This window comes from Heterocephalus glaber, unplaced genomic scaffold, assembly GCF_053883595.1.
Source record: "Heterocephalus glaber isolate CG9 unplaced genomic scaffold, H.glaber_assembly_v1.0 deba00001444, whole genome shotgun sequence".
In the NCBI taxonomy this organism is placed as follows: Eukaryota; Metazoa; Chordata; class Mammalia; order Rodentia; family Bathyergidae; genus Heterocephalus; species Heterocephalus glaber.
Window position 1 is genome coordinate 8,636,606 of NW_028258297.1, and position 25,545 is coordinate 8,662,150.

The 25,545-nt window shown below is 38.7% G+C and overlaps 1 protein-coding gene across 2 annotated transcripts in view; it reads left to right on the plus strand.

The window, feature by feature from the left end:
- Positions 1-25,545, plus strand: part of Enthd1 (ENTH domain containing 1) — a 118,375-nt gene that overhangs the window by 84,468 nt on the left and 8,362 nt on the right. The window contains exons 6-7 of one of the 2 annotated variants that reach the window (XR_015452280.1): positions 20,430-20,825; positions 24,508-24,610. Coding sequence is in view for 1 of the 2 variants with exons in the window: in XM_021258970.2 (XP_021114629.1) it covers positions 20,430-20,825 (396 nt within the window). In the remaining variant the exon portion in view is untranslated. The remainder of the gene's footprint in view (positions 1-20,429; positions 20,826-24,507; positions 24,611-25,545) is intronic. The other variant, XM_021258970.2, reaches the window with a different exon arrangement.

Consider the following 25,545-nt stretch of genomic DNA (forward strand, 5'->3'; position numbering starts at 1 on the left):
TCCTATTTATCACCTTAGTCTCTGCCTCGAATCCAGTGCTTAGCACGTAGTAAGTGCTCCATTAAATGTATGCTGGATGAACGAGTTGTATTTGAAATGCTCTTAAATAGAATACAACTACCCTCAAGGAGCTCTTCCTATGTTTTTTGCATGCACTTAAAAAGTATCTTCAGAGAATATTCATCCCAGCTTCTAAAAGAAGAGCAGCACAATGGGGGTGCTCTGAGTTCACCTCCCCAGCTCACTGCCTACAGAGTTGCCTTTTGAAATGTTGTAGAACTTTCCTCATCCCTAGTTGACATTTGATTGTTGTATCAGCCAAAGGGAGTCTATTTGAAAGGAGGAAGTACTCAAAATGCATAGAATTAGAAATCACATTGATGGCCATGCTGAAGGCGTGCATGTGGATCCTGGCATAGGCCCAGATACCATTTACAGTATTTAGTTGTTTCTTTCATATCATTGCAAGTCGGAAACTAGGACCTATCCCCATGTGGGATTCAAATTCTGCCTGGTTTCTAGGTGGTAGGTGGTCACTTAAGCAGTAGGTTCTGGAGGGCTGCAGGCAAGGCAGGAATGGCTGGTGGCTGGCAAGCAGATGAGGGGTTATTTGCATGGTGGGTTAGAGGAGATGGGTGAGGAAAGAACAGAGAGCTGTGGGGAGCTGCAAGAGCTGTGCAGAGGCAGAGATGGCATCTTGCTAGCTTGAGTTGTGGGCATTCTATTTTCAGGCCATGACCTCTAGCAGGCCAAAAAGAATAGCTATATTTTTCTGTAATTGAAGATAATCTTAATTCTCATGGCAGAAAACATAACCTTGGCTATTCTGTTTTTTCAGTCTTTTCCATCTTGAACTCAGTTGAACTCATGCTTGGCATCATGGCTTTGGGGATGCAGGAAATGTTAGGTCTCTGGTTGTTGAACATCTCTTCATACTGACTTCTACTGAGAGGAAGGAAACTGATCACCACTGTTCTAGAACTGTCCACCTATCTCAACCTGCATCCACTGAGATCTTAGCAGCACTGTCTTGGTCTTTAGGTGTCAGGCCATGTAGTCTGCAGCCCCTTTGTTCCCAGCCTGAGACTCTTTCATTACTGCCACCCTCTCTCAGCTAATTCTCCAACCCCTAGGAATTGCTGGAAACCTTCCTGCATCTCACATATTAGAGACTCTTGAGTAGCTGACTCAGATGCTGTCTTCCCTCACCCATTTCATTGGTATTTCTTTACTGCTTCTGTCCTATTCTGCTCCCAGATAAAGGTAATGGGGAATTCTGCAACACTGCTCACCTTTCCAGGCTTCTTCTGGGAAAAAGTAAGGATCCTCTTCACCTTCAGAATGAAAGCAACATGAGACAGGATTTCTTCCGTTTTGTTCACTGCTGAAAGTTCAGTGCTTGGAATAGTGGCTGGCTAACTGTAGGCCTCAAGACAGAATGGTTGAAGGGATAGATAACTCAGTCCCTCTCTGGTCTCCCTAGATTTCAAGGATTGGCTCTTGATAGACTCAGAATGCAAGACCCTCTCATCAAGGCCATCTGACTTATCTTACCAACATCTAACTCTTGCTGGTGCTGCTGCTTTTTATCTCCTTACACTGTGGAGTTGTGGGGAGGGAGACTATGTCTGTTAATACTTCACTCATCTCCTTCCACTCCTGGATCCCCAGGTCCTAGCACAATGCCGCTCCATAGCAGACTGTCAATTCATCCTTGTTGAATTGAAATACTGGATGAATTGGAAACTGGCAAGGCATTGAAGAGAAGAGCAGAAGCTTAGAAATGGCTTGAGGGTAAAGATGGAATGGGTTATGGAGAAGGAATGCCCAGGATTATTAGTTCTTTGTTGAAACTGAATCCTATTCAGTAAAGTCATATAATTTGTTTATTTTGATACTTTTAAAGACTATTGCTATTATATTTTTTGATTAGCAGTACGGCACGTGCTCCCTAGAACCCAAATAAGTAAATTAACCCTCCAAATTAAAGACAAAACCAACAAATTGTCCAACTTATTATAAATATAACCTGAAATAGCTATCAACAACTAGATGTTAATTGCAAATGAGTTGTAAAATTCGAGAAGAAAAGATTGGGAAATTTGATTTCAATTCAACAAATACTGAGTTCCTACTGTGTGTCAGGCACAGAGGCTGGCATGACAGACTATCTGCCCTCCAGGAGCTTCTGTTGTGGTGAAAGTAACAGATAATGTGTAAATAAAATAACTATAGATTATAACACATGCTGTGAAGGAAATAAATAGGGAACTTCATAAACTGATGATGAAAATGTCAGTGTGGCTGGACTGTAGCAAATTAAGGAGGGGTGGTGAGGTTAGGTAGGCAGGCCTCCTCATTGGAGTCCCAGGAGGAGTTTGGGCTGAATGAATGTGGGGAAGCCGAAGCAGATCAAAGGAGCAGTGTTGTATTGACCATGGCCAAGGACAGAGGCAGTGGCAGTGAAGAAAAGTGGGCAGATCTGAGATGTTTGGGAGCTCAAGCCTGGATATCCTGATGAATTGTTAGAGTGATGGAAACAATAGCTCCTGCTTAGGAAAGGGAAGTAGGGGGAAGTAGGTATGTGACAGCACCATTTATGGAGAAGGGGAAGACCAAGGAAACAGGTGTGGAAGATACACAAGAGCTACATTTTAGATATGTTAAATTTGAGGTGTCTGTGACACATCCATTTAAAATCCTATATTTAGTCTTCTGGCACTAAAATAAATAAATCAGAATCTAGATCGTTGCCTTTTCTATTTTTTTTTAAATCAGGCTCTCTTTCCTTGAGAAACTGAATTCTTATTTGTGCTTTCTAGATGGTGTTTTATGTCTGTTGTGCATTTCAGAAATCTGAGCATTCTATTACTATTTTTTTAAAAAAGCACAACAAGCCTTGAATGTAGGTCATCACCAAACATGCTCAGCCTTAATAAAATTCTGGAAGAAATGGAGTGGTTGACCCTTTGTCCCTGTTACCTACCAATTACAGTTCAGCATGTTCAAACTACTGCTTCATTTTCCCTGAAGCTCACAGTTTTAACAAAATGTAAGTAGTAATACTTGACTTTTCCTCTTCATATCACTCTCTTCCTTTCAGCAGAATATGGATGCTTTAGTGGACATGTTAGTCAGCTTTCCATCACTACATTGTACTAAATACCTGAGGTGATCAATGTATAGAGAAAGAGTTTATTTGGCTCACAGTTTGGGTTTCAGTTCATGATTGGTTGGCTTTGTTGCTTCCAGGCCTATCTCAAGGCAGCACATCGTGGCAACAGTGTGTGGTGGTACAAAAAAGAAAGAAGGGACTGGAATTCCATAATCCCTCAGTGACTAAGGATCTCACACTAGGTTCCACTTCTTAAAGATGCTACCCCTCCCAGTAATACCACAGTGGAGACCAAGCCTTTAACACATGGGCCTTTGGGGTGCATTGAAGAGCCAAACTATAATGGAGAACTAGGCACAGTTGATAATGAGCTAATTTTGAATAGATTGATTAGGGTTATGCAAATGTTGTTTTCCTTTCTAAAGATTGTGTAGTATCTCTTCATATGTGTGTGTGTGTGTACATGTGTGCTTGCAGAGTGCTCTACAGAGGTACTCTAAAAGTCCCTAGAGAATTCTCCAGCAGGTGTTTCTCTTGTATTGTTGAATCAACATGCAGAGTAGCAAAATGATAAGCAGAAGGCAATAGCAATTACAATTCTTGATAAGCCAAGGTTACAGCAATTACAGAGCTCAACTGTGGCTCTTGCCAAGGTCAAATGTTTGAAAAACTATGGATTAAAAAGTTGTTTTTCTTCCTTGTAGGTATTTGATTCATTTAACATAGAAAAATCCAGAGAAAAGTACTCAGTGCTTGACAATGATAATTACCAGTCCTTTGCTACCTATAAATTTGGAAATGCTTATTGAGAAATTCTCTATCATTAAATTGTGACTATTTTGTGATAATCATATCTTAGCTGCCATTTCTCTCCATGCTTTGGATGCTTGTCATCCCCTGTCTGGGCTGTTATAATAATACCTGAGCCTCACTCTTGTTTGTCATCATGTCACTTCCTTTTCAGAAGTGTGGTGAACTAGACACTCTGAAGGTCCTCCTGCTATTAAAGCAAACAAATGAACAAACCTAGATTCTGGATGAAAGATATCTTTTAATCCATTGTTGGAAATGCTAAAGGAAAATCCTAAGGGCAGAACAGAACAAAACTACATCAGAGAGCTGAAAATTGATCGGAGCAGGAAGCCATGAATGTAAATGAATCCAAAGGCAGGTTTCCCTGAAGGCAAATATTATAAGCAAACCATCAGAGAACTAAACCTTGAACCTGTAGCAAGGGCAAGAAGCAGAGCCACAAACTCAGCCTTAAGTTGGAGGTCTCCAGGAGGCTAACTTCACTCCAGGTTTGCAGTCCCAGCTCCTGAGATGAACACAGATTCTGGAGGAAGGATGCCCTGTGCAGACCCCACATGATATCTACTGATTAACCTCAGCCACTCATGATGTCACAATCCATGATGACCAAAAAGATAAAGGAATAATTCTGCAGAAGCGAGAGTCTACAAAGACACAAACAACAGACTTATCCTCCAAGTCCTCAGATGTGAATTATTAGCTGCAGAATATTAAGCAGCTTAGTATGAAATGATTGAAGGAAAAAGATGACATCAATAAGGGACAGATGACTAGACAGATTTGAAAAATAACCAGGGAAACCTTTCAAAAAGGAAAAATGAAAGTAAAAACTAAGTATAGATGGGTTAAACAATAGTGTAGCTAAAACTGAAGTGAGAATTAGTGAATTGGAATGTGTATCAGAAGAAATTCTCCAGGATGCAAAGAAGCTAAAGAGATAGAAAATATTAAAGAAAAGTTAAGAAACACAAATGAGAAATGAAGTTTAATGTAGCCAATAGAAGCCCCAGAGGAGAGAATATATATAAAGAGAGCAACATTTGATAAGATGATAGGAGATATTTTTTCAAGAATTGATGAAAGGTGAATCCAAAGATTCAGGAAGCCCAATATATAACAACTAGGGTAAATAAGGTGAAAAATTACAAACTCAGCTCATCATAATGATGATATAGAAGACCATAGACAAAGAGAGAAAGGCAGAGTAACTATCAAAGAATAACAAGTAGCCTAACAGCAGATTTCTCAACAGTAACACTGGAACCCCACACAAGGAGCAGTAATCTGTAAGTGGCCATAGAAAATGTCTTTCAACCTAAAATGTGTAATCTTTAAGAACAGAGTGAAATAAAAACATTTTCAAAGTAAGACTTTTCAAATAAACAAGGGCCTGAGTTACCACCATGGACCCTCACCAGTAGAACTTGTAAGCAGATTTTTCAAGAAGAAAGAAATGATTCCAGAAAGAAGATCTGAGTTACAATAAGGCATGATAAAACAAGAAATTAGTGAATCTAAACAAATGAAGTCTGAGAAAAATAATTATACCTAAGAGAGCCAGATGCCCTACTTCTTAGTGGGGACCTTTATAGACCTTTATAGACCTTTATAATGAGAAAGAGTGAATTAAAGATGGATGATGTTGAAAAGGGCAAGATTATTTTTGCTCAGAAGTGGTGGTACATGCCACTCGGCACTCAGAGGACTATAATCTCAGCACTCTGGAAGTCTGAGGCAGAAGGGTCACAAATTCAAGCCCAACCTAGGTAAGACCCTGTCTCAAAATTTTAAAAGGGCTGAGCCGTAGCTCAGTCCAAAAGCCCCGGGTTCAATCGCCAATACTGAAACAGAAATGTGCTTAGTGCCATACCATGGAAAAGGAAGACAAGCACAAGATGGGGCCAAGTTTCCAGGTCACTCTGGGCAGAAAACAGGTCAGGCCTTTGTATTCTGTGATGCAGACAACTATAAGAGCAAAGACATCATCTAGGGAGAGGGGTCACTGCTGAGGTATTTGGAGAACCAAAAAAAGTGCATCCCTGGAATGAAAAGTGATCTTACCTGGTATTAAGAAGGTTTAGAGAACCGGGGATTTAGCTCAGTGGCACCACGCCTGCCTCACAAGTGCAAGGTCCTGAGTTCAATCCCGGGTAACAAAAGAAAAAGAAGGAGGAATCTTAGAAAGGGGAAACTGCATGACTGTGTAGCTCTGACTTCTAATGGCACTTTCACCCACTCATTGTCAGGGTGATGGGAGAGGAGACACATCATCAGCAAATTATATGATCATAAGTCTCAAGGTAACTAAAAGATCACAGGTTAAAAAAATAATGACAACACTTCATTTATGTTTTAGAAAAAAACTAAACTGCTAGGTAACAGCATATAACTGAAGAGGAAAGGGTAAGTTAGAGTTATGTGATTTTGCAGTCTCAGAATGTGGGCCAATATAATAACTTTAGACTCTTCCAGGCTACAGGTATGTACCAGGATATTAAAATGGGAGTCTTTCTGCTTCCTTTGCTTTAAGTCCTAATAATGAAATAGGTAGCAGGTATCAAATCCAGATATGGAGAGTTTTAAAGGAAATGAATGAAAACATATCCCAGGATTCTTGAACCCTACTCCCCCCTACACACACACTTTGCAAATATTACAAAAGGAAAGTATGATGGAAGAAGAGTCTGGTGAGGAGGTGGGTGATGAGAGTTTTTGAGAAGGAGCTGTTGTCACACTGTGAGTCTTACCTTTCCTCCTCTGGGGAGTGGTGGGAAGACTTACTTCCTAAGCCAATCCTGATGAGAGAGGCTTTAATATATGTTCCCTAGAGTGGGAGACTCCAAGAGCTAGTGGTTGACTCATGTCAGGGATGTTATTCAGGACCTGTCTCTGGCCTGAAACAGGAAAAAGCTGGCCAGTTGCTTTGGTCACGAAGCCACAGGAGCCTGTGAATTGGGACTGGCCTGTGGCCCCAGAAGGTTAAGCAGGATAGAAAGCTATTGTGGTCACAATGGCTTGTCCAGTAGGGCTGCTTGGATGGCAGAAAGACACTAGAGGTCTGAGGGGAAGGTGCCCCCATAGCTGTCTGAAATAGACAGGCATTCAATCCAAACCTCAGAGCCATCCTGACTTATTCCTTTTTTTCTTATCAGCTCTGCCTTCAAAATACAAAAATCTGTCTAGAGTCAGATCACTTCTGTTGCTATCACCCTGGTTCTGTTCACCATTATTCCCTCAAAGAGTTATTGTAGTGGCCTCCTAACTTGTGACATTTCTTCTCTCCTTGTCCCCTGTAGCCTTTCTTGTCCCACACCTTCGCCTCCTCACTCATTCTGCCATAGCCATCTCAGACCCCTATGTGTTCCTGGAACCCTCCTGCCTGTGGGTATCTGTAGTGACTCTGCCTTGCGACTAGAATACTCTGCCTGCTGCTACTCTACATGATTTTCTCTCTCACCTCCTTTGGTTTATGGCTTAAATATCACCTTGACAGTGAGGTCACTCAGATCACCCTATGTAAAACAGTGACATTGTCCTTATGACCTCCCCCACCAATCCACTCATTCCCTGGCTCTCCCTGTGTCCCTTAACTGCTTTATTTTCCTCCATAGCATTTATCACTGTCTGACTTGCTATATATAAATCCTCATTTAATTATTCATTTCTTATTCTCCCACTATATAATGGAAGCTCTAAGAGGGCAAAGACTTTGTCTTTTTGTTCACTGTTGTATTTTTAGAGCCTAGAATAGTATGTGACATGCCGCCTAATAAATATCTTCTGAATGAATGAATGTATGAAATGAAGGGTGCAGAGAAGAGAGGGACTAGTCAATCTTAAATGCCATGGAGATGTCCTGAGGCATAGGGCTGAAAATTTTCCATTGGATTTAGCAATTAAGCCAGTGATAGCCTCATAGAGGACAGCATCATTTGAGAGGTAGGAAAGGAAGCCAAATTGTTTTGTTGTGAGTTGAACAGCAAAGAAAGAAATGAACTCAATGGGAAATAATTGTTTTTTCAGTGAGTCTGGGTGAGTGGAGCAAAAGAAAGATGAAACACACAACCAAAGGGGCCAAGGGACGAAGTATTTAAAATGGAAGTATTTAAAAATTAAAAATAGAATGACCCAGCAGTCCTATCTATTCAGGGGAATGAGATCCATATGTTGAAGAACCTGTGTTCATTGCATCATTCCTAGTAGCCAAGATATGGAATCAAGGCAAGTGTCCATAGATTGATGAATGGATAAAGAAAAAGTGGTCGGTATATAGAATGTAATACTATTCAGCTTCAAAAAAGGGGAGGGGAAATCTTGTCACAGGCAACAACATAGATGATCTGGAGGATATTATTTTAAGTGCAATAAGCTAGGCACAAAAATACAAATACTCCTGGGGGTGTAGTTCAGCAGTAACAAGTTTGCCTGGCATGTGTGAGGCCAAGTTATATCCATAGTAATGCCCCCCCCAAATAATAATGGAGGGTTGAGGAGAGTTGGAATAAGTTGAACCAAGCCTAAAAGTCCCACATCAGAGAACTAGTTAAAGGGCTGCCCAGGGAGCACTAATAGGCTCTCACATTCACTCCATTAAAGCGAGCATTTGAGTACCTGCCATGTGGAGAGCTCAGAAGGATGAAGGACATGTTAGCCAAAAACACAGCAACGACCAACAGGTACAGGAGGAAGAGACAGGCACTGTCTGTTTTACTCTCCCTCCTGTGCTCTAACACCTAGAGAAGCTGGTCTGCAAGTGGTAGACCTCAGGGTGAGGGGAGGGAAAGAAAGGAGCAGGGCAGAAACGGGGCAGCCAACATAAATGCACAGAGGTCAGACAGTGCATGATTTGCAGAGAATCTCACATCCAGAGTGGCCAAAGTGTAGGGCAGGCAAGGAGAGGCTGAGGAGAGCTGGAACGCCAATTAGATCTGACCATAGATCGCCTCACTTCACCCACCATCTCTCTTAACCTCACCTCCATATTTTCTATTGTATTCTTTTGGGGGGGGGGGTACTGGGGATCGAACTCGGAAGCTTGTACTTGTGAGGCAGGCGGTGGAACCACTGAGCTAAATCCCCGGCCCCATATTTTCTCTCTTTGGTCTCTGTGCTAAATCTCTGAGTAATTTCTCTGTACCTATCTTCCAGTTCCCAAGTTTCTTCTACTCACCAATTTATTTTAAATTTTCAGGTTTTTTATTTTGCATTTGTAGAAGTTCTACTTGAATTTTTATCAAATATGCCTAGTTTGGGTTTTTAAATCTCTTATTCCTCGCTGCTCTCTCAGAAATATTTCTTTAGCCACAGTAAATGTATCTGGTTATTTTATCTCCTGTTTATACATTCCAGTGTTTAAAGGTTTCCTTGTCTAATTTGAGTGCTTTTTAAATTCACAGTACATAGTACATGGTCCATCTTCAAGATACTATATATATATGGCATGAATGGAAATATGTGGAAGATGCTAGAATAAAACTGCTAAACAAAATATAAATTACAGCATAGTGCTCTAATCATATAATAAAAATATAAGCAAAGAACTATAAGAACAAGGACCATACAGCTCCCCCATCTGGGTCCCCAAAAATGGTACATGGCATCTTTGGTATGCAATGAAGTGTTTCCAAAGGAACATACTTGCTGGTATATTTAAAGTTTTAATAGATGTCTTCTTGGCTAATGTTGAATAATAGAACAGTTCATGCTTCATGAGAATAATACTTTATCTGAATTCAGGACTTAAATGATATTTAAAGGTGTGTTACAGCCTTGGTGTTTACTCTGTGTTTACACATGGTTTTTACTCTGTGTTGAAGTTACAAAGTTTATGTTTGGTCTGTACACCTAATAGGGGAAAAGTTTGAGAATTATAGTTCTTCATTTACCATCCTCTTTCCAGAGCACAACAGTTCTCTTGGTCTCAAATGCTGTTGCTAAGAACCATTGTGCCTGCAGTCTTTAACTACAGGATTTTGAGGGAAGGGAGACCACCTAGTTTGACCAGGTTCCCATCCACTTCCAGTCAGGGTCATGATGGGAACACTGTGTAATTCCACTTCTTCAAACTGTTCCTTACATTGATTCCCAGTAATTAGCCAGTGTGCACTGTGAGCCAGGCACCATTTCAAGTATCTCATATATTTCATTCAGGTCAGAATTAAATCTCTTGCTTCAACTCTTTTATTCATCTGTTTTAGTCACTATTTTATTGTCAGTATATGGGTGTGTCTGGGGTCAGCAATACTTATACCGCCAGGCACCTGTTCACCTGGCTGGGTGTGGAGTGTGCCTTGTAAAATGGAGAGCTCCCACATGCCAGAGCCCAGGTGCCATTTAACTCCAGTTTAAGAAACAGGAAACATTGGAAGGCCAGTGATCACCAGCTTCATCTGGCATTTCAGCATCAGCTTTTATGACTGTATTCTGTTGGTGAAAATTGACATTTTTCTTACTGGTGGAACTTCATAGTATAAAATTTAGTAATGAGCACTCTGTATCTATTGTATAATCCATTATGACCCATATTCCTGGTATGGATGATTTTAGCTGTTCCCCACTTGTAGAGATTTTTAAAAAGTAATTTATATGGATCCATATCTCTATTTTCCTATGAGAAATTAAACCATTTTCTCAAGTTTACATTGAAAGAGTAGTAAATATACTTGCCATATTTTATAGCTATTTTTCAGATATATTTTCTTCTTTTCATATTTGCGTGTAATATACACTGCAGTTAAACTGTAGTGATGTATAATGAAATGAAATTCTTAAGACCTGCAATTACATGTGTATACATATACACTATTAACACAGGACATAGGGAAATTATATATGTATACCACAAGAAAAAATATATTAAGAGTTTTATATCCCATGTCATTTAAGTTTCAGTCAATATCCATCTTAACATAGTGCCTTGTCTATTTTAAACCAATGTATTGATGAACAATTTAAATCACTCCTCTCTGTTTAATAATTTATAACTATGGCCTTTTAGCAAAATGACCTTTTATTATCTTCAACTCCTGTTTCCTTTGATTCATTTAATTACTAGAGTAAAAGCTCCTTCGGTTACACATTTCTAAACTACAGAGAGACGAATTTTGGCATCCATCTTCTGTCATGCCTGCCAGCTCTCTACTTTGTAGCTGTAATTGGATCTTATGTGTCAGACCAACAAGAGAATAGAGCACAGCAATAGCTCTGTTGGAACATAACACCCATTATTAGATTCACAGTAATGAACACAAAAAATATACAATGATGATAGTACCTGAAACAAGGCCATAGAACTGTTAACAAACGAAAAAGAGGTACCAATGTAGAATGTCCCTATCTGTAGGCAAAGTCAACTAAGAACCAAACCTAACAGATTTCATCATCTGCAAACTGGCAAAAATATTCTTAGCACCTCTAGCAACATATGTATTCTCTTTTGTCCTTCGGCTCAAAGCATAGAAGTGTTTTGCTTGCTTTTTGGCTTTCTCTTCCTTCAGGCATTTTGGTGATATCTGTGTTTAAATTTGCAGCCTGAAGTCTTCTTTCACAGAGGAGCAGCTTCTTCCTAAAGGATAACTGTCAACAATAATCAAACCAGCTCTAATAAGACTGATGTTTTAGGGTCCTATTTTGCATTAATCAAGTATATTGGCTGGTATAAAAGCACTGTACAATGAATAAAACTGGTACAGTTTCATAATTTAATACTGAACTTCCCATCTAGGAGTCAGCTGGATAGATACTTGAGAACAAAGCTCTGACATTCAGGCCTAAACTGAAAGAAAATGAGAAACCAGATAAAGCAAGCCAACCAAATTAGTTCACTCTGTGCTCCTCTCAGCTTTTTCAGAGAATTCAGAGAAATTCACTCCTAGAAAAGGTTGAGAGCCCACCTGAAACAGTCACCTTAGTGTTTACAGAGTGTATGTTTATGTGTTGTTGTTCAAACATACAAAGGCAGCATTTGCCTGTCTGGTCCCTTCAAGTTCTTGCGGGCTTCTGAAAATTTTCCATGAATGCTGTCCATTCTTTATGTGTGTTCAAGAAAACATCTACACAAAGCCCTCCTACGAGAAGATAAACAGGCTCAGCTACATAGGTAGCTGTGTCCTGACTCAGATTGACCTCCACTTGCTTGCCCTGTGTCTCTCAGAGCAGCAGCAGCACAAATGGAGTGATCCCAAGGTGGTCTGAGTTACTTGGCAGTTAGGGACACATACACACCTCAAGCTGTTAGAATTGCTAATAAAGTAGAACTTGGTGCAGCTAGATCTGCCATTCCTTTTTGTTCTTTCTTCTGTTGCATTTTTAAAAGAACACTGATTAGGGCTAGGGATTTAGCTCAGTGGTTCCACCGCCTGCCTCAAAAGTGCAAGGTCCCGAGTTCGATCCCCAGTACCAAAAAAAAAAAAACACTGATTAGATTCAGGAATCTGGAACTCTTAGGTCATGATGTGATCTTGAGCAAGTCTCTTGACCTCTGGGTGTCTCAGGTCCTCAAGTGAATCTCGAAGGGTCTGGATTAGGATGTCTTCGCCAACCTCTCCTTTTTCTACAGTTGAGTTCATTATAATGACTGGGTCATCTAGATAAAGACTCACTGAACAAATATCCACCAAACAGCTATCAGTTACTTTGCTAGTTACCTATGGTTGAACACCTACCTGAAGGATTTGGCGTACACTGGAGGTGACAGATTTGTAAACAAGAAATTATAACAGGTTATAAACAAGTTTATTTACTGCTTTGTCTCCATTAGAATAGTTCTGACACCATCACTGCATTTAACATTTGTCAAACAAATAATATTTGAAATACTGGCATCGGTGAAAAAAATATGAGTATTCACATTCTATTTATTATGCCATGGTGAAGAAAATAAGGATTTTTTGGGGGGGGGGGGTACTGGGGCTCAAACTCGGGTCCTTGCAGAACTGATAAGGATTCATTTTAACTTGGAGGATAAAAAAGGATTATACAAAGGGTAGTATTTGAGTTGGGCCTTAAAGAATGAAGTCGTTTTTGATGAAGAACAAGTGAGGAAAAAAGATATCCTAGGCTGAAAGAGCAGCATGAGCAAAACCATAGTCTACCTAAGGGATATCAACTTGGAAGATGGAAATCAGTTAGTTACATATAAGGAGAAGGAAGAGAATTTCAGGCAAGAACAAACAGCTTGGGTGAAGGCTTAGTGCTAGGAGGGGCATGGAGTTTAAAGAACTGGAAGTATAGCTGGATCATACAGTTTAGAGTAGTAGTTGGTATAAGGCGAACCAAGAGGGGTAAGTAGGGATTGATTTATGCAGAGCCTTGTAAACCACATTAAGTAGCTTGAAGTTACTGGAGAGAAATAACACGACTTTCATTTTAGAAAGGTCACTGGGGCTAGGCTGTGTGGAGTGAACTGAGCAGCAGGTTGGGAGGCTATGGTAGCAACCAGAGCTCCACCCAAATGACTGGGAAGTTAGCAGTCATAGTGATAGAGATAAAGCAAGCACCTAAGGATGGGGGAAGCTGGAGAATGGTAAGAGCTTCCTGTGCAAAGCAATAGGTAGATATTTGGGGATTGAACTCAGCAGTGGTCAGGGCTGAGGATTCAAATGTCTGAATTACTTGCATACAGGTAATAGTCCTAGTTCTAGTTTAAGTGCATTGATGGGAGATTGTAGAGGCAGAAAAGAGTCAAGGATAGACTATCTGTATTTCAGAGGAAAGAGACTCAGAAAGAATATTGAGAAGATTGCTCAGAGAGAAAGGGGGAGAGGCAGCAAACAAGTTTCAAAGAGAGTGTCTTGAGAGTCCTATTCCATTCTTCATCACTTCTGGCTGTCAGTCAAGAGGTCTACATCCTTGTCGCTGCAGATTAGCTCCTCCAGTCTCTGCCACACACTTTGCCCTAATAACACTGAATGGTTTGTACACACCACACAGGACAAAGTGTACACCTTCTTTGTTTTGCTCAAATTGTTCCACTTACTTGGGCAACTGCCCGTTTTCTCTTGCCAGACTTGTTCTCATCCTTCTAACAGTGCAGGCAGTGCTGCTTTCAAAAGACTTCTTTGGACCTCTTACCCATCTTTGTACCTCTAAACCTAGCACAATGCCTACATTTTCAGTTGTTCAGCACCTTATTTTGACATTAAATAAACCTTAGAATCTAAATTATTTCATGGGTCTCCCAGTTGATTTCCTTATTTCTGTTCTTAGCCCCAGAGCATTTTGTTTAAAGATACAGTAGTTATTCTCCTAAAGCATTATCTCAGCCAGAATCTAGTCAAGAGACTAAAAAAAAAAAAAATGAACCAATTGTGGTTTTTAGCAGCTTCGCTGGATTATAATTATCAGTAAACTATGTATACTTAACTATTAAACTATGTATGCATATATAAATGGTTAAATTATTTACATAAAATTTTCTCTAACCCATGAGCATTTGATGTTTTAAGTTTTCAAATATATAGGCATTTCTTTAGGTATATTATTACTTATTTCTAAATCAATCCTGTTGTGGTCAGAGAACCTAATATAAGGCTTTAAAATTTATTGAGATTTATAGCCCAACATATGGCCTGACTTGGTAAATATATTCAGGTAGATTTACAAGCTTGAAAAAAAAAAAAGTATCCTGCTGTGAGTGAGTGTGGCCTTTGTAAAGTCCTTTAAGTCAAAGCAGTTGATATGTTACTTAAGTTTTCCAGATCCCTTCAGATATTTTGTTTATTTTATCAACTGAGAAGGATATTGAAATCTCTGGGAGGCTGAAGCAGGAATATTGCACATTTAAGTCCAGCCTGGACAATTTAGCAACTTAGTGAGACCCCATCTCAAAGTTTTTAAAAAAGGGGGATGGGGACTGGGAATGTAGCTTAGTGCAAAGGCCCTGAGTTCACTCCCCAGGACTGCCAAAACAAAAAACCCTCCAGCTATGAGCGAGTTAAATTTGTCAGTTTTTTCTTTAATTATAGTATGTCAAGTTTTGCTTCATGTACTTTGCAACTCTGATATTAGTCATGTATACATTTATAATATATCTGTTATATATAATATATACATACTCTAAGTGGTAGGCCCTTGTGTCATTATGAACTGTCCCTTTTTATTTCTAATACCCTTGTCTTAAAGTCTATTCAATAGCAATATAGCTGCTCAGTTTTCTTAATGCTTTTTGTTGCATATTTTTAAAAAATCTTTTATTTTCACCCTTTTTGTGATTTTGCTTTTGAAGTGTCTCTATTATATACAACATAAATTTGATCTCTTTGTCCAGTCTGAAAAAAAAAAGACTTTCAATTGCATTTACCATATTTACTTAAATGATTGGTTTTAGGTCTATTTTACTATTACTTTGTGCTTGTCCTATCTGTGTTTTATTCCTCTGTTCTTACCTGCCTGCCCCCTTTTAGGGTAATTCAGTATTTTTTAGATTTCCATTTTACCTATTAATCTTTTTAGTTATACATCTTTGGGTTAATTTTAGTGGTTTCTCTAGACATTAAATCATATATCCTTAAGTATTCATAGTCATTTAGAGTTAATATATCACTACTTTATATAAAATAGAAAAATGTTACAACCATATAGGCCTATTTAATACCCTATCATTTATACTACAGTTGTTATATGAATTATATTTATTTTTGTTAAGACTTTCCACATAGTTTTATGATTTTTAAACAATCATATATGTTTTAAAGAAATGAAGAGAAAAAGCAGCCTTTTACATTTACCTACATATTTTCCCATTTGTAGTATTCTTCATTCCTTCTCAAAGATCCAGCTTTCCATCTGGTATAATTTCTCTTTAACTTTCAACAACAGTTCTTGTTCTGGAAGTTCATTCTCTTAGTTTTTGTTTATTTTATAATGTTTTTATTTTGCCTTCAATTTTGAAGGATATTGTTACTAGTTATAGAATTTTATGTTGAGAGTTTTCATTTTGTTTCACCACTGCATCTCTTAAAAGATGCTTTTCTACTGTTTTCTAGCTCCATCACATCTGATGGAAAGTCAGCCATCATTCATTTCATCCCCTGTATGTGAAGTGTCACCCCACCCCCACCCCCGATACTGGGGATGGAACCCAGGACCTTCGCACTGAGCTGCATTCCCAGCACTTTATTTTTTATTTTTGAGACAGGATCTCTCTTAAGTCACCAAGATGCCCAGACTGGGCCTGAATTTGCAACCTTCCTACCTTCGCCTCCCAGAGGACTGGGGTTCCAGGCTTGTGCCACCATGCCCAGCTAAGCGTCATCTTTCTCTGGGTACTTCTGAGATTTGCTTTGTTATGTTTAGTTATCAGCAGTTTGACCATGTTGGTAATAAATATGGTTTTCTCTGTAGTTCCTAAGCAGGATCCCCACCTCCCTCCAGTGCCATGGTAGCTCCAAACTCTGTCCTCTCATTCTCCAGTTCAGTAAGACTAGGGGTAGCCAGTTTCAGCCTCCCAGTGGAGAGCTGACCAGAACACCAGTGATGAGTTGGAGAAACAGACAACCCCTTCAGTGCTCTTCTTTCTTCCCAGCCTTGAGCTCTCCAGTTTCTGCCTGCCTTTGGTCGCTCTCCTCACCTTGGAGATGTTGGTTGATACTTGTATATTGTCTAGAGATTCTAGGTGGTAGCTACAGGAGCATTGTTCCAATAGAAATTACTCTGCAATTGTCATAAAATATAACTGATTTTAATATGAAGATTGTTGATTAAGTTTGAAAACCAAAAAACCAAAAAGTAAATACCAACATACAATAGAGGAAGCAGCTTCAGGAATAAACTACCAGCCCTGAGACTAGGGGAGCAAAAAGAAGAGGTTGGAATTATTAAAATTTAGAAGCTTGGAGGAGGCTAGAATTAATGTTACTAAGGAGGTATGTAAAGTTGCTTCTAGAAGTGTTAGAAAAATGCAAAATGGAAAGAACACTACTGGTGGAGGGAAGGAGCATCGCAAGGGTAAAGCTCTTAGCCATGGAGGCAGACAAAGGTGCAGCTCCTTTCTTCCTCCTCTAGCCTTCCATTCTGTCTAGCACCTTTTGTTGGCATAATCTGACAAAATAAATGAATGGGCAAAGTATAAATGTGGTTTGTAGTGTCCTGGCCCCAGTATCACAGAACAGAGCGTAGAAGGGTGTGGATATGAAGTTCTAAGACAGTAGCTTAATAACTGTGCAGCTCATGCATTGGCTGCTCAGGATTCATACACATTCTTCTGCACATGCTTGAATACCCAGGCAACGGAAATCTTTTTCTGCCTGACAAGATACAGCTATCTTCATGCAAGTGAAGATCTTCCCAAAATAAAGCCACAGAGTCCTCAGACTTCTAAGAAGCTACTCCTTCAATTCCTAAAACTTTCTAGAATTTTATGCAAGGATTGGCTTCCTTCACACTGGGTTCCCCTTCTCTAGGCATTTAAGTGTTTTGCCACTTTTATTCCATCCTCAGCTTTTCCTTTTCTAATATCTTGTTAGCATCTCTTATCTTTTATTGTCCTCTCTGCTCTTTTATTCTATTTCCCCTCTTAGGTTTATACCTTTAATTCCTTCTTTTGTCATTTGTGTGGGTTTGGAGAGAGAGGATAAATGGATCCATCTTGTAATCAAATACTGTTATCTCAGAGAAGGGCAGAATTAGGATGGAGTGCGGCCTGCTGGAGATAGTTTGGAGATGTAGTACTTGAGATGGGCCCTGTGATATTGGTGGGATTTAAATAGATGGGGAAAAAGGATCGTGTTCCATTGTCAGCATGCAGGGGAAGAAATCAGTGTGGTGTGGAGATCAGGAGACCTGCATTGATAGAGAATATGCACAGGGACCTAATGGGGATGTGAGTGAGGGGGAAAGTACCTGGGCCATCTCCTGTTGGGTAGCAAAAGCAGATGCCCGGTGAGGGCCTTCAAACCCCAAGGAATTGGATTTTGTTACTGACACAGAGGAAGTTTTTTAAGGACTTTGAATATAAACTAAAAACAACTAAAGTAGTGATTGAATTAAACTTGGCACATTGCATAGAATGAGTAGGGATGCAACAAGGTTGACAGGCAAGAAACCTAGACCACTTTGCTTTCTAGAATCTTAAGACTGGCTTTCTATTTAAGTAAACATTTTTCTCTTTAAGATAAAGTACTGGGCCTATAAAATTAATTTATCAGCAGACTTCTTTTATCTTAGTATTTTTTTTTTTGGTACTGGGGAAGGTCATAGTATTTGATTCATTTAAAAAGTTCCAAGGACCAGGGATTTAGCTCAGTGGCACCGTGCCTGCCTTGCAAGCACAAGGTCCTGAGTTCAATACCCAGTACCAAAAAAAAAAAAGTTCTGAGTTTTGCCGAGCACAGTGGTGTATGCCTATAGTCCCAGCTACTCAGGAGGCTGAGTTGGGAGGCTCACTTGGGCCTAGGAGTTTGAGACCAGTCTGGGCAACATAGCAACCAAGACTCTCTCTCAAAAATTAAAAAACAATAGATGTTACAAGTTTTAACAAAAATTTTAAGCAACCAAAGGATTGCGGGCTAATCTTCCTGGACTGTTGATAGAGGGGGCTGATAGAATGACTTTGATCTGGGCTGATTTCATCGAATCTTAAGGTTGTGTTTAATTTTAAATTTTTATTTTTGTACCAAATATTGAGTGTTCTTATGAATATTTTCACCTGGAAGTCAGTCATTCTGAATTGTCCTAGTTACATACTGCTAAATTTTACATGATTTTATTACAAAACACTTTTTGTTTTTCTCACATGTAAAATGAAAGTCAGTGGAAAAAATATTAAATGAAATTTTGCTCTTAAGTAATGAATGTTTTAATGTAAATATGGTGACATATACATGCACTCTGGAATACCATAAATCTAGTTTCCTACTAGGGCTATATTAGCATTTTTAACAGAACCTTTATCAACTAAATATAATTGGGCCATATGCAAATTAGGAATATTTTAGAAGAAGTTATTTTCATTTACCACTTTTCAGTTTCCCTTAATCTTTATTAAGTCATTAAGCTATTCAATTTAGAAAAGCACATCCATTACTTTTAAAAAAATTCTTGTGCCTCAGTTTTATTTTAACCCAACAGGCACTGAGTACATCAGCTCAGACTGGCACTGTTAGGTGTTGGGATCCAAAGACAGCTCATACAAGGTCTCCTCAAGAGACCGTTGTCAGGTAGGGGAAGACTTGTAGTGAATGAAGTGTTTTCATTACTCACAGGACTCTGGGCAGGACATGGTATGATGGACAGTGATAGATTGGGGCAAGGAGAAAAAGGGGCTAGGGCAAGATTTAGAGAAAAAGTGATACTTGAATTGAGTTTTATAAGGGACATTGAGAAAACATGGAATTCTTAGTGGGAGATACCAATGTATGTTTCTTGAATTGTCTAATTCTCAGTATATACTAGTAACTTTTTTCTAGCCTCCAACTATGAGTGAAAATGGAAAAATTTTAGAGTCAAAGAAAATTTGTTTTTGCTTTAATAACCCAGAGCCTTAAAATGATGAGGAGAGGATATAAATGTGCATTATGAGTATGCTATGATGTGCATTGTGATAGTGAATTGCATGATTTCTGCATCTTCTTCCCTTTTGGGAGTTTCAAATTATATCATCATCTTTCTGCCTTCTCTCACCTAGTTATGCTTCTAGTTTCACTAACTCAATCTCTTAAAAATAGTTTTCTTTCTCTTCAGGTCCAGGTTCAGATGAAACTCTTTGAGAGCAAGCCCTACCGTTGGGTATTGATAACAGTTTACATCTAAAATTGACTAGGCCCATAATTCATGGATTTATTAGATACTCAACACTCCTAGATCAGATCTACCTTAAATTTCAGTTCTGTACAATTCCCTAAGTGACTTCTATTTGTAATGAAAGCCATGTGTCTGTTGTATTCCAGGCTCTGTTCTAGGTTCTTAGGTGGTATTGACTAGAATGGACAGATCCCTGACTTAATGGAACTTATACTTTAGTCATTGTCAGAAAAGCTGAGAAAGGGTTTTTTATCATGTAGACAAAGGATTTATTAAAATTATGCTGCTAAAGTACTGAGTTTCTTTAATGTGCCTTTCATGGACACTGGGAGAAGACATTTTTTATTATAGGGGAAAGAGAAATTTTTGTAGCTGCAGGTCCTATAAGGATAGACCAGTATGATGTAGCACATTTTCCCTAGTTTATCTCATAAAAGATGAAAGTTTGAAGGTACTAAAAATGTGGTGATTTTGGAGACAGATAAGTGGGTGAAGGGAAAAATATTTAAAGACAAGTTATTTGAAGCTTTTCTTGCCTTGTGTTTTAGTGAGGAGAAAGGGAGAAGGCTTCCACCGAATGACTAAGGCGTCAATTATAGTTTGAGTGGACTTTAAATAGAATATAGAAGCATAGTAAAGCAGAAGAACTAAATAGGAAAGAATTCTGTTATGGCATTAGAATCCTCTTTATTAAATGGATTGCAATGGATTTGCAATAGAATATTTTCATTTTTTATTGTAGCTCTTATTTGTTACTTTACAGATGCTATGCCTACCTACTCAGAAAAATGCCCCTCTCTGCAGATAAATGTGACTTTGGACAAGGAATCAGAGAATGCCATTTCAAATACTGTAATAGAAAACCCTTTGCAAACACCGCAGGGAAAGCAAGAAACCATAAAAAGTGTTGAAATGTTGACAGTTTTACCAGCGTTTTGCTCATCGAGTAAAGAAGAATTTATCAGCCCCAATTTAAGGATATCAAAGTCAGATTCTGCTTTCTATAACCAGTCTTCTGTAGAGACACTCTGTGTCTCTCCCTCTTTCAAAACAGTTAACCCAGTAAAGGAGACTGTAATCAGTAAGGACCTTCAGAAACCTACGCAAGCCAGCATTGTTCAGATGGATAATGAAGACCTCAAGACCTTAACCACATGGGGTGAGTCTCCCCCCAAAACAACAAAAACCTACTCTTTTTAAAACACTCTTCTTTTGGGCCAGGGATTTAGCTCAGTGGTTTTGCCACCTGCTTTGCAAGCGTGAGGACCTGAGTTCGATTCCTGATACCAAAAGAAAAATTCTTCTTTTATTTTTCTCTTCTCAGGGGCCAGGGATTTAGCTCAGTGGTTCCACTGCCTGCCTCAGAAGCACAAGGTCCGGAGTTTGATCTCCAGTACCAAAAAAAACAAAACAAGAAAGCAACAATATTTTTCTCTTCTCTTCTTCTCTTCTCCTCTTCTTCTTCTTCTTCGTCGTCGTCGTCGTCGTCGTCGTCGTCGTCGTCTTCTTCTTCTTCTTCTTCTTCTTCTTCTTCTTCTTCTTCTTCTTCTTCTTCTTCTTCCTCTCTCTCTCTTTCTCTCTCTCTCTGGTTTAGGTAGGGAGTCCTTTCACTGTTGATGTTAAAATATACATGCCATGGAGATACTTCTCAGTTGGGAAAGTACCCCTTTATTAAAGGACTAATAGATAATTTATCATTGTGTATTACCAAGTATTGATTGACTATATTACCATGAGTTCTGAGTAATTTTGGTGCTAACCGAATTGGAAGGAACTAGTATTAACTGAGAGCTTCCTTTTATTTAGGTTACTTATTAAGAGAGTATATGAAAAGGATTATTATGTATATTGGTATGTATGCACACCCATGTGTGCTCCAAAAAGGTACTGATTACCCAAAAGGAGCAAGGAATTGCATCTTAAAGAGAAATCTGTCTTTATAAAACATTAAGAGGGTTGCTACAGAGAAAAATCATAGCTTAAATGCTTATACAAGACCCAAGGGTGGTGGCGCATCCCTGTAATCCCAGTACTTGAGAGGCTGAGTCAGGAGGATCACTGTGAGTTCAAGGCCAGCCTAAACTACATAGTGAGACCTTGCCTCAAAACAATCAAAAAAAAATTGTATGTACAAGAAAGGTAGAACACATTAAAATCAATGACATAAGGTTCTAACTTAAGATGCTTGAAGAAAAAGGAATAATTTTAACCCAAAGGAAGAAGGAAGTAAACAGCAAAGAATAGAAGTGAATGAAATAAAAGAGAAGCAAAAATTTAAAATGTTAAAGGCCAAAAGATGGATCACTGAAAAAGTTAATTTAAACCCTATAAAGACTGATCAGAGAGAGAAGAAAAAAGACAGGTCACAAATTACCAGTTACAAGAATGAAAGATAGGATATAGCAATACAAATCCTATAAATATCAAAGGATTATAAGAGAAAATTGAGGGCAATGTTATAGCAATATGTTTGACACCTTAGTGGGAATGATGACAACTGGCTAAAATTGACCTGACATTACCTTTGTGTTTGTCAAATTTTTAAATATATGAATATATTAAAATATATATGGGAAATATGTGCATATATCCATGTATGTCACTATCTTTTCAAAAATGCCTCACAAAGAAAACTTCAAGCCCATATAGTTTCAACATTACATTCTAAGGAAGAAGTAACATCAATTTATACCAATTCTTTCAGAATAAAGAAAGAGAAAGAGCCTTGCCCAACTCATTTTATGAAGATGGCTCATCTACTACCAACACCTGACAAACACATTACAATAAAAGTAAATTATAGGGCCGGGGATTTAGCTCAGTGGTTTCGCCACCTGCTGCGTGCAAGGACCCTAGTTCAATCCCCGGTACCAAAAAAAAAAAAGTAAATTATAAAGTAAATTATAAAAAAAGTAAATTATCCATTTCCTCATTAACATAGATGTAAAAATCTTTAATAAAGTATTAACAAATCAAATCCAGCAATATACAAAAATGAGAATATACTATGATCAAGTAGGATTTTTCTCAGAATTCTAAGGTTAGTCTGACACTTGAAAATAAATCTCTGTAATCTAGTATATTAACAGAATAAGATAAAACATGATTCATGCAGTAAAAACATTTGATAAAAGTCTACACTTAATTATAATTTTTTTAAAGTCTTAAGCAAGTTAGAAAAGGGAATTTCTCTCAAGCTGGTAAAGAGCATATTTAAACAATCGCTACTGCTGACATTAATTAATGATGAAAGACTGGATATTTTACTAATCATATCAGCAACAGGGAAGGAATGTCTTTTCTCACCACTTTTATCCAGCATTGTATTGGAGGTCCTAGCAAGTGCAATTAAGCCATAAAAAAGAAATGAAGGGCATCTGTATTGGAAAGGAAGAAATGAAACTATTTTTATTCAAATATGACATCATTATCTGTGTAGGAAATCCCAAAGAATCAACCAAAAAAACCTGCTAGACCTAATAGATTAGTTTAGCAAGACCTTAGCGTACAAGTCCACACATAAAAATGGTTTACAGCAGATGTGGTGGCAGGTACCTGTAGTCCCAGATACCTGAGAGACTAATGCAGGAAGATCAGTCAAGCTCAGGAGGTCAAGGCCAGCTTGTTTATCCAGGAATAAACAATTAGAAATTAAAATAAAACAGCAGTACCACTTACTGTAGAGTTTTTTTAAATACTTAACAAAAGACATGTAAGGACTTTTGCAATGAAAACTATGAAACTTTTTCTTTCTTTTTTCTTTTTTGCAGTACTGGGGATCAAACCCAGGGCCTCACACACACTAGGCAAGCACTGTACTATAGAGTTATATTTCCAGCTCAGAATGTTTCTCAGAGCAATTAAAGACCCAAATAAATTGAGAGGTATACTGTGTTCATGGATTGGAAGACTCAGTATTGTTAAAGCGTCATTTCTCTCCAAATCAGTATAGATTCAGTGCATTCCCAGAAGGTATTGTTGTGAAATTGACAAGCTGAATGAACCTGCCATGTATCCAGAATAACCAAAACAATCTTGAAAGCCATGGAACCACCAAGTATCTAGAATAGCCAAAACAAACTTGAAAGCAAAATAACAAAGTTGGAAGATTCCTACTTCCTAATTTCAAAACTTATCATAGCCAGATGTGATGGCACACATCTGTAATCCTAGCACTTGGACAGCTGAAGCAGGAGGATTACTACAAGTTCGAGGCCCGCTGGAACTAAATAGCAAGACCCTGTCTCAAAAAAAAAAAAAAACTTATAAAGCTATAGTAATCAAGATAGTGAGATATATATATGTGTGTGTGTGTGTGTGTGTGTGTGTGTGTGTGTGTATATATACATATATTTTTTTTTTTTTGTACCGGGGATTGAACTTAGGACCTTGCACTTGCAAGGCAGTCATGGTGCCACTGAGCTAAATCCCCAGCCCTAATACATATATTTTAAAGAAAGATTGCATTGCTTTTGTAAATAGTATGAAGCTCTTTTAAAATGTTGAAATATTGGCCATTTGATTGAAATTTCTTGACTGTCTGACAAAGTGATTGATTGAATAACAGAATTGATATTGTTCTCTGATCTTGCTGTAATACTTTTTTAATTCCTTGCTACATTCTTAATTATAATATTCTATATTTGATTTCTTTAAAAATTCATTTGGCCCTTAACTCTCTTTCCAATTCTGTTAATAGGAGGGAGGGAGAGATGGATAGACAAACACACATATAGGCGTAATATATTTGTGTGACATGGATAGACTTAACATTGATTGCAAATTGCTAAAATTTCTCTGTTGAATTTTAGGGGCAAATCATTTCTGTATTTGTTATTTAGAACATGACTCAGCACAAGTTCTGGAGTAAGGGTGCTTGGGTGCATGATCCTGGCTCAACCATTAATTGTGTGACATTAGACGAGGCACCTGAGCTCTCTGCATGTGAGTATCTCCATCTACAGCACAGGGACAATGATGGCACCACCCCAGTGCACCAGCATATGTAAAGTGCTTAGTGGGACTTGACACTCAGTAAATGTGGTATAAAAGTTCACTATTATTGCTCAGATGTACATATATTTAGTTCTACTTTTAGAACAGTAGAACCTCAGCACCCCCAGAGGGGTGTGGAGTGGCATAGGAGCCACAGTGACCATGGTGAAGATTTAGTAGAGCACCTGTAGAAAATGAGAGAAGTAGCTTATAAACTGAGAGATAAGTACAGTGTGCCCTCCTGGTTTGCAGAGGTCTGTGCTTTTATCCAGCCATGCTGAAAAACCTAGGTATAGGAATAGGAAAGGAGGATATTTAAGGTGCACTTTAGAGGACAAGAACTGGCAAACTACAGCATCTGGGCCAAATCTGGTCACTGCCAGGGTTGGTAAAGAGAGTTTTATTGGAATACAGCCTAGATAATTTGTTTGCATATTGTCTACAAAAGTAGAGTTGAAGATAATAGTTGTAAAAGACTGTACAGTGTGCAGAGCCTGAAATATCTACTCTCTGGTCCTTCACAGGAAGGTGCTGTCCACTGGATTACTAGTTAGTAGATGAGGCAGACTTCAGGGCAGCACAGAGTGGCAAGCAAGTGGTTAAGTGACAGGTAATGGGGATCGAGGCTGGACGAGAAAGGATGCAGTGCCAAGTGGGCATTGATAGCAGGAGAGAAAGGACAGCTGGAGCTGTTGCCTCAGCAAGGCCCAAGGGTACATGAATTAAAGGGAATGGGAGGGCTGAAAGTGAGTGAGAAGGAAAATAATCTTGGAAAAGATTTCGGAGCAGGGCAGTTCTGAATGCTGGCTTGTGCTGGGTGGCTGAAGAATTCCAGAAATGAAGAGGCTAGAATGGGTGGCTAGTGTCCATGGACTGTCACTCAG